The 12,997-nt window shown below is 27.1% G+C and overlaps 1 protein-coding gene across 10 annotated transcripts in view; it reads right to left on the bottom strand.

Annotated features, from left to right (window-relative positions):
- Window positions 1–5,482: 5,482 nt before the first annotated feature.
- The window catches only part of lili (LMBR1-like protein lilipod), a 54,241-nt gene continuing 46,726 nt past the window's right edge, over window positions 5,483–12,997 (bottom strand). For all 10 annotated transcript variants that reach the window (XM_071187921.2, XM_016057643.4, XM_071187922.2 and 7 more), the window contains 2 exons: window positions 6,902–7,059; window positions 5,483–6,820 (listed from right to left, as the gene is read on the bottom strand). In XM_071187921.2, coding sequence (XP_071044022.1) covers window positions 6,624–6,820; window positions 6,902–7,059 — 355 coding nt within the window. In that variant the 3' untranslated portion in view covers window positions 5,483–6,623. The remainder of the gene's footprint in view (window positions 6,821–6,901; window positions 7,060–12,997) is intronic.

Genomic DNA, 12,997 nt, shown 5'->3' with positions numbered 1-12,997 from the left:
AAAATGCAAGAATATCGCCCATAATACTAGAATTAAAAAAATATTACCTATTCAATAAAAAAATACTTTTTTTTTGTTCTTGTAAACACAGCGTTTTTGTAACCTTAAATTAGTAACATACATTTTTGTTATTGTTGAAAGTACTTGCAGAAAGATATTAGTGCTAGAGAGTTTTGTCTCAGAAATTCCGAAAAAATTCTGCCACAGGGCCACTAATAAGAAATGCAAGCAGAAAAATATATCAAATATATATAAGTAAAAACATACTTGATTTAATAAGTATTATAATTAAAAACTTGAAAAAGATAAAAATTTTCGATTTTGGAAAATTTTTAAAAAAATTTAAAAAAAAAAAACATTGAAAACCAAGTTAATAGAATTAACGCTAAAAAGAGAAAAGTTTCATTTTAAGAACAAATTAAAAACATCTTGAAGAAAAAACCGCTTTCCCAACCTAGAAACATTCAACCAAATATAACAGAAGAAACAACCAGTTAATATATATCTATATATCTATATAATAAAACAATGCTCAAAAAAATAATGATGATGACATTTAAAAAAGGAAAATGAAGACAGCGAAAACATTATTGGCTTTATAGATCAGTTTAGAAAACCAGGGTTGTCGTGATTTAAAACATGATGAAAATCACGGTGATTTAAATTGTTTCATTTTTTTTTTAAATGACTGAACTTATTTTTTTTAAAAATCCTTGCTTTAATATTATTGATATTTTTAAAATAAATGGTTAAATTTAAAATATTTTTATACAATATTGCTCATAAATATGTTCTTTAAGTTTTGATATTTTTTAAGTCCGATTTCATTGATAATGTTTCTATTCAAAGAAATAATGAAACGGAATTATATTTCATAATAGAGTAATAAATAAAAGAGACCAAAAGTGGAAAAGAGTGATGCGAAACTTTCACATTATACTTTTCCATTAGCTGTATATAAAATAATTTATTGGTAATATACATATTTTAACTATACCAATTTAGTTTTATGCTTATTAAAATACAAGTGCTTTTACAACTAATTAAATATTTAGTTAAAATAAATCAATAATGAAGGAAGATCATAGAAACTTTTAATAAATTTTTTCATTAATGTCTTCTGATCTAAACTAATTTAGTTTACTCTTAATTGGATATAAAACTGACTGACTCCTTAGCTTTAAAATTTCAAGACGTTAGCTTGAAAAAAAAAACAAAGATTGTTTTATTCAATAATAAATTTCTTATATGAAAATAATAATTTTAGTTAGAAATATTTAATTATTTTAGCTATATTATTAGTATATTTTATGCTGCTTAATGTTAAAAAAAGCAAATAAATAAAATCACATTTAAATTTTTAAAAAATCCAATCTTAATAAAGCAAATCTAATTTTTTTATTCATTTAAAAAAAAAATTATGATTTTTGCCAGCCCTCAAAAAACTATGATAACAATATTTGCCTTATCTTGCTCCTGTTAATAAAATTTTAATAAAAATAAACCTTTTCAACCAGCATTCATCTGGATTAAAATAATTTGAAATCCAGTAAAAAATGTCTGGAACATTTTGCAAAAAATTTTCAATTTGAAATTTTTTAGAAAAATTTTAACATTTCAATTCTCCTACTTTCCGAATTGGTCTGAATATAAGAAACAATTAGCACTGTTTTAAAAGATGAGTAATCTAAATGAAAGAAAAAAAAATTTATCTTCCTCTCGAAATTTGTAAATTAACACATAAATAAAATTAGCATTTGACCTTTATCTTTTTCACAATTTAATTTCCTTTTCCTATGTAACAAAGTAATTTTTGACAACATTATTTGCTAGAAAAATGATGCATAGAGTTATAAAAAAAAACTCACCTGTGTACATTACTAATGCAAAAGAAGCTTAAAAGTTATAAAGTTCTGAAAAATACTTGAAAAAAAAAACAAGGCATGCAAAATCTTTCATTTATATAATTAAAATGAATAATAATTTTAAAAAATATATAAATAATGTAATAAAAACTCAAGAAAATTTCAAAAGCAATCTAGAAGGTGACACCTCTATAATAATGTGCCATTCTTAGCAAAAATGATAAAGTATTAACTCACATTTAGTTTGAATAGATCAAAATTGTTGTTTTTCAGATCAAATCGAAATATACTAGATTAAAAAATTGTTCAAATCTCGTTTTTCTATCACACAAAAGTGAAATACTAAAAGCCACATTAGTAGTTAATTCCAACATACTCAACCTTATAAAAGTTACAAATCCTCACAACTTGATATATTTTAAATAAAAAAGCAGAATATATTAAGTTGAATAAATTTGAACTCTCAATTTAATAAAAAGAAAAGGGAAAAAACAAGTTGCTTAAACATTTCTAACATAATAAATTATAAATGCCAATCTTGTTCAATAAAAATAACAAAACAGTGAATGCATTACAAAATCCTTTATCACATCAAACTAACAGAACAAAAAAATACACTAGGAGATCTTATAAATTATGAAAACAAATACAAAATAGAAAAAAATAACATTTTACACATTAAAATATATTTTACACAGGAATAATAGAAGATAATATTTAATTGCAAAAATTATTAATTCATCAAATGAATAAATAAATGGAAATAAATAATACTGACTTTTTTAAATCAGTATAAGTGACTTTGGATATGAATCACATGACTAACTGTATTAATGCAAATGATTTGCAACACGAGTATATACATAGTGAATAACGAATGTCTTTTTTTTACAGTGAGATTGATATGTGTAAACTGTGACTATATAACACATATCAAAACAATCACAGCTTTGAAAGACCTGAAATTGTACTTTGACACATAGAAAGCTCGTTTTATTACCCCTTATTACCAAGTCCTTTGAGCAATAGCAGAATAAGGAATGTAGACATTAATATAGATATAGAGAGTAAATATTTTGAAACTATACTAAAAAAATTTAACACATAACTGAAAAACACATTTTACGACAATAAATAAAGCATATTACTTAAATATATACTAGTTTACATATTTGGAACATAATCATATAGTTGCTACTCTGCAAATTCTTTATTAAACTATTTTTTATTTACTTAGTCTTTTTTTATGCTAAAATAAAATAAAAATATATTACATTTATAAAAATCAGAATAATTTTTTTCTTATAACTATTTTTAGCAAAAAAAGTAGAATGCCTTAAACCGATAAGTTTGTTTTCAGAACTTATTCTTGTATAACTCTGCTCATGATAAATTCTGATTTACACATACAAAATAAATTTCCCTAAAGTAGTCGTGAAGTAAAATTAGGAACAAAGTTATAGTAAGAGCAAATACTTATTTAAATGGTTAAAAAATAATTTACATTAAAACCATACTTAATAAAGTGAAAAGTTGAAATTTAAAAAATAATTACTAATTTTTGTATCAGTATGACAACCAAATAACCATTGAACAAAGTGTAAATTCATTTATTATACAGAATAAATAGAAAATAATATTTATTTTCATGTATAAAAAGTATATGTTGAGGGATGTATTTATAATCATAATGTCAAGTGAAATATAGTTCTGATGTTATAATAAAAGTAATTTCATATTTCAATAGCTAAAATATAATTTACACTAAAATTATATTTAGTTTAGAGAAAAACTGGAATTTTTAAAAATTCTACAAATTTTGTCAAACATATTCAATATGATCATCAGATGATCATTGAATTAAATGTAATTCATTTAGTTTAGTTTATTTAGTTATATTACAAAATGAATAGGAGTAAACATCAATATTTATGTATAAAAGTTGTATGTAAAAGGTATAAGTTCATAATGTATAAGAGAAAATAGATATATTTACATGTAAAGATTATGTTTGTAAAAAATCACAAGTTTAAAACTTTTAAAAAATATTTACTGATTTTTTTTCAAACAAAGTCAGCATAACAATTTAGTGTTTAATGTGTTATCACTTAAAAATGTAATTTAGCATGTAATAATCAACAAAATAAATTCTATCTTAACATTGGACTAAAATTATATTTAATAAAGTAAGGGAGCTAAAACTTGGGAAATATGTATAATATTTGTTAAATATAATCAGTATGGCAATGATATTAAAACTAAAAAGAATGAGATACTAAAATTATTTCAAAAAATATTTAACAGAAAAAGTTGTAACTACTTGATACATATGTAACGTAACTACTAACAAGTAAAAAATTTATATAAAATTGTAAAACTACTTTAATTATTACGCTTAGGTTTCATTCAAAAAATTATATCTTTATTAATAAACTACACCAATAATTGTTTATTTGTGAGAAATGTTCAGGTAATACAATACAGAACCATTTATCCGGTATTCAGAAAACTGGGAAAAAATTTGTTTGGTTTTCCCGCCATTTTGAATTAGAATGAATGAGTAAAAAAGCAGAAATTTGACTCATCCTTGAAGTCGAGTAGAGAAAACTGCGTGCAGGGGGTGCATTTCTCCCCGTTTGTCAAGATAAAACTTCAGTATTTTTTTCATGACCATGAAGATCGTTAGGGCGAGAGGGGGCGGGGAAGGGACAAATGTTTTATTCCATGTTTGAAGGAATTGTTTTTCTGATAAATTACCGTCAATCAAACATAAAGGATTGGCATGCTGATTTTGTTTTCTCTTTAATTTACGAGGAGGAGGAAATGCATTACACGTGCATATCACTGAACAGAGGACGAAAGAAAAATAATCCCTATAGTTTATTAAGAAAAAGTAAAAAAATTGGAATGCAAAATATTAATTTGAATACGAAAACGATTTAAATATGGCTATTTTTTATTTAATAATAAAGTACGAATATTGTTAAGCTGAATTTAATCATTTAAAAAATAATCAGAAGAATTTAGTAAATTGTAAGTCAGAGCATAATTGGCTGTGCTAGTGGGGGGGGGGGGAAATACAAAAAATATCAAGTTTTTAACGGACTGCTACTAAAATTCATAATTCATTGAAATAAACTGAAAAATTTTTCAATATTGGTACAAATTAAATGAATCCAAATTTAAGTAGGTAGTTAGTTCTTTTAACGCATTATTTAAAAAAGTGGATTCAATAAGAAAAAAAATTTATAGCATTTAGTTAAAAATGAGACAAAGTTTTGCCACTCTTCATAAGAACATGATGCTTTAAAAATAAAAACGAAATAAAAGAAAAAAAAAGTATGAATCCTTTTTGAAACTCGGATCCCGTTAAATTAAGAATCTGGAATGAAAATTCAGAAATTAAACAACAATATTGTTGGAAAGTAAAATGATGGATTCATAAGCCTCGGTTACTTTTAGGAAAAGCGAGATTTGGTGACTTTATTCTCCTCAAAAAATAAATATGTGAATTTCGTGTTTTTTTAAACTTGTTTTTCTTGTCTAAACTTGTAAATGCCTTTATTCCTTTAAATGTTATTTTTCAAACATTTTGTTTTAAAAATAAGAGAGCTTCATTTCTTTTCTTTTCCTATTTTAAATGTGTAACTTTTTATCATTGTAAGTTGGGTTTGATAAAACATTGATTAACGACACTTTTGGCTGATCCAGAAAACCAGGACCTCCGAGACAGCGATGGTTCCAAGCATCCCGGATAGTTGGTTCTTTACTGTAGTAGATATAAATATTTTCTCTTTTTTGGTAAGAGAAATACTTCATTAATCTAAAATTTAGAGTTACCACTATGAAATTAATCTTAGACACAATTATAAATCCCCCCATAAAGAAACTACTTCTTAGTCAAAGATAATTTATAATCATGAGCAGGATTAATGCTTAAATTTTATCTTTTCGAAAAACAATTAAAAGAACAAGGTTTTTGTTTATATTAAAACACTATAAAAATAACTTAATTAACTGCAACTATACATTTAACATAATAATGAATATAAACAAAGTAAACATTACATATCAATTTTTTTATCACAGCACTATAGGAGATAGATGGTTAAAGAGACTAAAAAAATTAATAACAAAATAGTGTGTCTGTTAATCAGGTTACCAGCAGGTTTTAAGCTAATTATGATACTAAAAACGAGATAAAATAAAGCAAAATTAAGGCTTCATAATATTGTGTAAATATTATTTAAATAATGTAACAATCAATCAGGAATAAATAATAAAAATATAATGGACATTTTCCTTGGACTAGAAAGTTTCGCGATGACATGGTTGAATAAAGTCTCAATACGAAATCAAAATAGTTTTTTCAGAAATACTGCAGAGTTAGCCAAAATAAACTTAAGCAATTTGAAGGAAAAAAAGCTATAACATGAAAAAATAACCACTATAGTCATTTAGTAAAAAACTTTGTACTTTAAAACATAAAATGTCTGTAGGTTTTTTTTCTCAAATTCTACTGTAATTGAACAACAACAAGAATAAACAAGTAAATATTATTTTAGCTCTATCATTTTTAGTCAAAAAGATATAGAATTATTTAGCCAAAAGAAATTTAATTTCTATTATCATTAACTGTTATATTCATAAAAAAAAGAATTTTTCCTTATAAATCTGTAATTGAGACGTTTTATAATAATTATAACTTAATGCAACACACTTATAATAGCAGGTAACCTGATTCAAATTACAGCATCATTATGGACAAGGACTCATCATGGGGCATATTTTGCGCACTCTATTATAAAGTTCTGCACGAACAGCAGCAGTTATCTGTGTTCCCAAACACAAAATAGCTGTTACAGAGAAAACAACATTATGAAACAGCACGATATAGAAGTTTCCCAACCAATTAATTCGTCCAAAATCACCCATAAGATCAAAATCTGTAAGACCTATTAAAAATAAAAATGAGTTCAGAATTTGAGCAAATAATGAATAATATTTATGTACATCAATTTAAATCTATTTCATACCTATACTTCGAGCCAATACTGGTAAAGCTGAACTTAATACCAACAATAAAGCACAGTTTCCCATGATCTGAGTCATAGATGTATTATAAATTTGTGGCCTCAAATAATGAAACAGTGGTAAAGAATATAAGCCAACAATAGATGCAGACCAAAGATATCTAATAATTAAGAAATCAAGAAAAATAGGACGCACTCATGAATAACAAAAAATCATTTGAATTATTGTTAATAAATAAAAATAAAATCCAAATACATTTTTAAACCTTTTTTTTAAATAATGTTACATCTAAAACTTAGATGCTATAATCAAAATTATTATGATTTGATTATACATCACAAACAAAAATTATTGTTTATTGTAGTTGGAACTATTATTTTCATAAAACATAGAAACATTATATTTGTCTGTGAGCGAGTGTGAAGGTTAAGTAAAACCTACCGAACAAAACATAAAACTCAAAAATTCTGAACAAGGTGCCAAATTTCATTTTTGAATAATTCAATTCCTGTTATGACAACTTAAACTTTCTATCAATAATGAATTTGTTGGTAACTAGATGACTTTACACTCGATTGCCAATACACATGCAGTTAAAAAATTTCGTTTTGACATGCAAAAAAAAGGGATCCCTTCTCATCAAATTAAGGGGATAGCCATGATCTGGAAGATATGGTCCAAAAAGTTTTCTCAGGAGAGGGGTCCAAAACTTAAACCCCTTAATGTTAATTTGATTTTTTGTGTATTTCTTCTTTGTGAACTTTTTAAACAAATAGAAAAAATTTTGCACACAGTTATGAAGTGTGTTTGTCCAAAATAAATTTCATGTAAAAATTATATTTTTGTAAATATTTATTATTTTCTATTACAGGGGAAAGTCGCATTTCCGGAATCGGCGGGACTTCCCGAAGTCCGTATATTTGATTTTTCCGTATAATTGACCTCCAAGGTAAACAAAGCTTAAAATGATCTGAATCTAAGAAGAAGAAAATAAATAAACATTATTTTTCGGGCAATAATGATTTTGTATTAGAATATCTAATCAATCATAAACAAAATATTAGAAAAAAATAATTATTGCTATTTTAAATATAAATATAGAAAACAAAAAAAATTCAGTTATGAAAATATTAATTGCTCTCTCCGCCATTTTGAACTAGAACGAATCAAGCAAGAAGGGGAAATTTCCGTCATTCATTAAGGTGGGTATGTGTAGAAGAAAAATTCAATTCCTCCTTACTTGTTATTCAAGTTGAGGGCGGGGTAGTGACAAATTCTTATTTTCTCTCCCATCATTGGCTATCAAGAAAGCATAAAGGCGTGGCATGCTGATTGGGTTCTCTTTATTTTTTCTTGTGTTACTAAAGGGGATTCCCCCTCCACTTTAACATTTGCTGTGTTTACCCTTTTTCACAGTATTTCTTCTTCCCCTGACACTCAAATAAAAAGGTTCCAGGAAATGCCTATTTTACTAGCCAGCTGCATAGGAAAAAAGGGGGAGGGAGGGGACTCAGTTGTGCTCTTTTGAAAACAAATCTCCCCCTCCCCCCTTTTCTGCATTCCAGAGGAGGAGCGTCATGGTCATAGTAGATCTGCTGTTCTCTTTTCTGTTGATTTATGGGTTCAATGCATAGATCTCTAGAAGCTGAAAAGGGGAAAAACCTGTCAAGACTTCGTTTTTTTTCTTTTTTTTTAAAGGAGAGGGGAAGATAAAGAAATGTTTGTTTATTTTGATTGTTAAGAAGTGTCCGGGAAATCGACCCTTCCGGAAAAGGGACGTCCGGATATGGGACGTTACACTGTATTTTATTTAGTAATATTAGAAAAATTTTGAAATGTAAGGTATAAAATTTTTGCATCATTTTAAAGTACGTAATTTTAAATGGCAAAATATAAAATTTGACTAAAATCAGTTGAATAGTTCCTGAGAAATCGAATTTTAAATAACCAACTCTTTTAAAATTCAATTTCTCAGGAACCATTCAATCGATTTTGCTCAATTTTCGTATTTTGCCATACAAAATTACAAGCTTGCATACCTTACAACACTTAACCTTTAATACCTTACAATTATTATTATTTTACAAAAATACTACCCTTAATACCTTTTATACCTTACAATTCATTTTTTTAATTATTATTAAATAAAAAATATCATAAATATTCACAAAAATTTGTTTTTTGATTGGAATTATGTTTTGACAAACATATTTTATAATTGTGTGCAAAAAAACTTTAAATTTGCTTAACCCACTGGCGGTTAAGGAAATGGGCAAAATTGGGAGAATGTTTCTCCCCTACACACTGTTCCCCTATCAGTTATTATGGGAAAACCGGTTTTGCTATGCAGAGAAGACTGCAGGTTAAAATGCGACTTTTTACGTGCAGAACCGTCAGTGGGTTAAAAAGTTTTCAAGATATAGCGAAATACACAAAAAGTTAAATTAACATTAAGGGGTCCTGACTTTGGACCCCTTTCCTGACTAAACCAGGGTTGCCACTCAAATCTGGAATAAAAATTTCCTGTGTTTTCCCTGTAGATATTATGTGCAATATATTGTGGTGGTTGGTTGTGTCCAGGAGATGAATAGATTGAGTTTACAATTTAATTAGTATTTATTTAACATTTTAAGTATTAAGTATAAGAAGAGAAAATATGAAACACCATGCGCGTCATTCTACAATGGCAGTTAGGATTCTTCTGGTGAATGACAGAGACAGTTACTGATCGTAACTGTCGCGGTTACGATTAAGTTAAGTTCAGTCGCCGCAATGTTAAGCGGAAACAACAATTACTGTGCTCTTGTGTGATCCATATTGGGCTAACTATATTTATTAGTTTTAATTGCTGGAAAAAAGCACGACATACTTAAATAATGCTGTAGTAAATGAAATAGTAAGTATAGCTGAAATATCTTCCTTAAATATCCCATATATTACGCTTTGAGTGGCCTCCATTTCTTAAAAATCAAAAATAACAAAAAAAATTCCCTGTATTTTCCCAGTTTGTGAAGAAAAAATCAAAATTCCCTGCATTTTCCCTGTTATTTTTGGTAATTTTTAAATTCCCTGTATTTTCCAGGCTTTCCCTGTTCTCCCTGTGGAGTGGCAACCCTGTAAACTATTTGGTCCATTATTTCCCAGATTGTGGCTAACCCCTATATTTTGGAGGTCAGAATTCCAAATCCGTCCAAACAAAAAAGGTATGTTTAGAGAAAGTACATTTTTGTATCTGATTTAGTAACTTAAGATATCATCTGCACTAATCAGGGTTGGCAGGTTTTTGACATGTGACAGTTTTTGACAGTTTAAACCATGGTTTAAACCGTCACGTCAAAAACCTCACTGTCAAAAATGTCGAAAATGTCAAAAACCTATATTCATATGTGAAATTTAATTAATACATAAAATTTATGTATTTCTTAAAGGATAGTGTTTCTAAATATGTTCTAGAAAAAATAAATTTAAAATTTTGAAGAAACACTTATATTTTGAATAGTAACCAAAATCTTGTACTTATGAAAACTCACATCTTTTGTAATATTATGTATTCATTTTCATGTGTTATTGAAAATCTGCAGTGATATTATTAAGAAATTTATTTATAACCAAATTTAGTGTATAGTATAGATTATACTAAAAATTAGACATTTTTAAAGATAAACATTAGCAGTTTTGTACATTAGACATCTTCTTTTAAAGAAAAATCTTTTTAATATTCTTTTAAATCTTCTTAATAATCTTTTTAACATAAGACAATACAAATTTAAGTGCTTTCTGTTAAATACACAGAGTAGTTAGTGTCGATTTACAGTATATTCAGCCTATTCATTTACTATGCTGAAAATTTAGTTTATCCAAATACTTGTGAATTTCATTTTGCTGAATATGATATAGTTTTGTTGAATATCTAAATATTCAGCTGTTGAATAATTACTTCTTGCTTTCAAGATATGCATTATTTGTATTCTTAATACAAGTGGAGAAAAAAAAATTAAGAGATAAAAATTGTTTTAAAATGATAAGTGTAATAATTATAAATAAATATAATAAACAATATGAATTATATTTATCATTATTCATAAATATAACTACTTTTAAATTCAAATTAACATACTGGATAATAAAGATATTCGGTAAAACATTAAAAAAAAAATTTTTATACACTTGTATTTTATATCAAGTTTTTATTTATACAACATAACTTGTAAGTTCCTTATAAATATTAGTTATAAGTTCCTTATATGTCAAAAATGCATAGTAATAAACTTTTAATTTTCTTAAGTATCAAAAAGAAAAAAAAAATTTTTTTAAATATAAATATTTAAACAATTTTTGTGCAAAATTTTTCTGCACATGCATTTGAATATAAATTTCTGAGATTTTAAATCTGTTATTTTACCTTAATTTTAATTAAAAAATATTTTAAAACCTGCTGATTACCTATAGTATAATTAAATTTCAATATAATGCATGGCAACTGTTGGTAGTTTTGAAGTTTATATATTTTCTTGGCAAACTTCAGTTTTTGACATTTTTGACGGGTTTTTGACGGTTTAAACCAGTATTATACCCTTGTCATGTCAAAAACCACTTTTTGACGTCAAAAACCCAACCCTGGCACTAATTAATTAGCGTATTTGAGATCACCCCCTTGAGCCATTGAGATAGAGTCCTAGAATGTGAAGATCCCATCATTAGATCAAAAATAGATTAGGACGGTGGTTCTTTTTTTTCAGTACTGTGCATGCATTTTTAATGGTAGGTAATTTAAATCTGCCGATTATATAATGCAGACTCATGAATTAATATAAAATCTTATTAGAGATTGGTAATTTGGCTCGATTTTAAGAAAGGATACAATACAGTAGAAGGTCGCGTATCCGGAATCGGTGGGACGTCAGAAAGACCGGATATTAGATTTTTCCTTATAATAGACCCCCAAGGTAAACAAAGTTTAAAACGATCTGAATCTAAGAATCAAAAAATAAATAAACATTTTTCGGGCAATAATGTTTCAGTATTAGAATATCTAATCAATCAAAAACAAAATATTAGAAAAAATAATAATTACTGCTATTAAAAAAATAAATATTGAAAACGAAAAAAAAATTGACAGTTATAAAAATATTAATTGCTCTCTCCACCATTTTGAACTAGAACGATTCAAGCAAGAAGGGGAAATTCCCATCATTCATTAAGGTGGGTAGGTGGAGAAAAAAAATTCATTTCCTCCTTATTTGTCATTCAAGATGAGGACGGGGAAGTGACAAATTCTTATTTTCTCTCTGATCATTGGTTATCAATCAAGCATAAAGGCGCGGCATGTTGATTGGGTTCTCTTTATTTTTTCCCGTGTGACTGAAAGTGACTCCCCCTCCACGTTAACATTTGCTGCGTTTACTCTTTTTCACAGTATTTCTTCTTTCCCTAACACTCTAATAAAAAGATTCCAGGAAATTCCTCTTTTACTAGCCAGCTGCATAGGAGAGAAGGGGGGAGGGAACTCAGTTGTGCTCTTTTGAAAACAAATCTCCCCCCTTTCCTGCATTCTAGAGGAGGAGCATCACTAAGGGCAAGGTCTTGGTAGATCTTCTGTTCCCCTTTCTGTTGATTTATGGGTTCAATGCATAAATCACTAGAAGCTAGGCAAGGATGAAACGTGTCAAAAGACCCCCCTTTTTTTTTAGAGGGGAAAACAAAGAAATGTTTATTTTGATTGTTAAAATGTGTGCAGGAAATCGACCCTTTCGGAAAAGGGACGTCCGGATATGGGATGCTACACTTACTAATTAACATTAGGATACATATTCAAAAATTACTTAAAAAATCATAATGCTAATGTTTTTAGATCTGAAAATCAAACCAGTATTTTAATATTGATAAATTGTCTAAGTAAATTTTAAACTTTATATTAATTCTTAATATGAATTATTTCTACATAACACTTGGATAATGATAACATTCAACAACAGTAACTTTAACTCCGGTTCATCTCATTGAAAGGCGAACGCTCTATCCCCTGAGCCATCGCGGCTCAATACTCAAAGTTTCCTAATTTCAGTCAATTTCACGAAACTAAATAGAGCTGCTAGAAA

The sequence above is a fragment of the Parasteatoda tepidariorum genome, chromosome 11, assembly GCF_982258835.1.
Source record: "Parasteatoda tepidariorum strain Cologne lab strain chromosome 11, Ptep-v5.0, whole genome shotgun sequence".
NCBI lineage: Eukaryota > Metazoa > Arthropoda > Arachnida > Araneae > Theridiidae > Parasteatoda > Parasteatoda tepidariorum.
The sequence above is the reverse complement of the archived record's forward strand: the minus strand, read 5'-3'. Positions and strand labels throughout refer to the sequence as shown.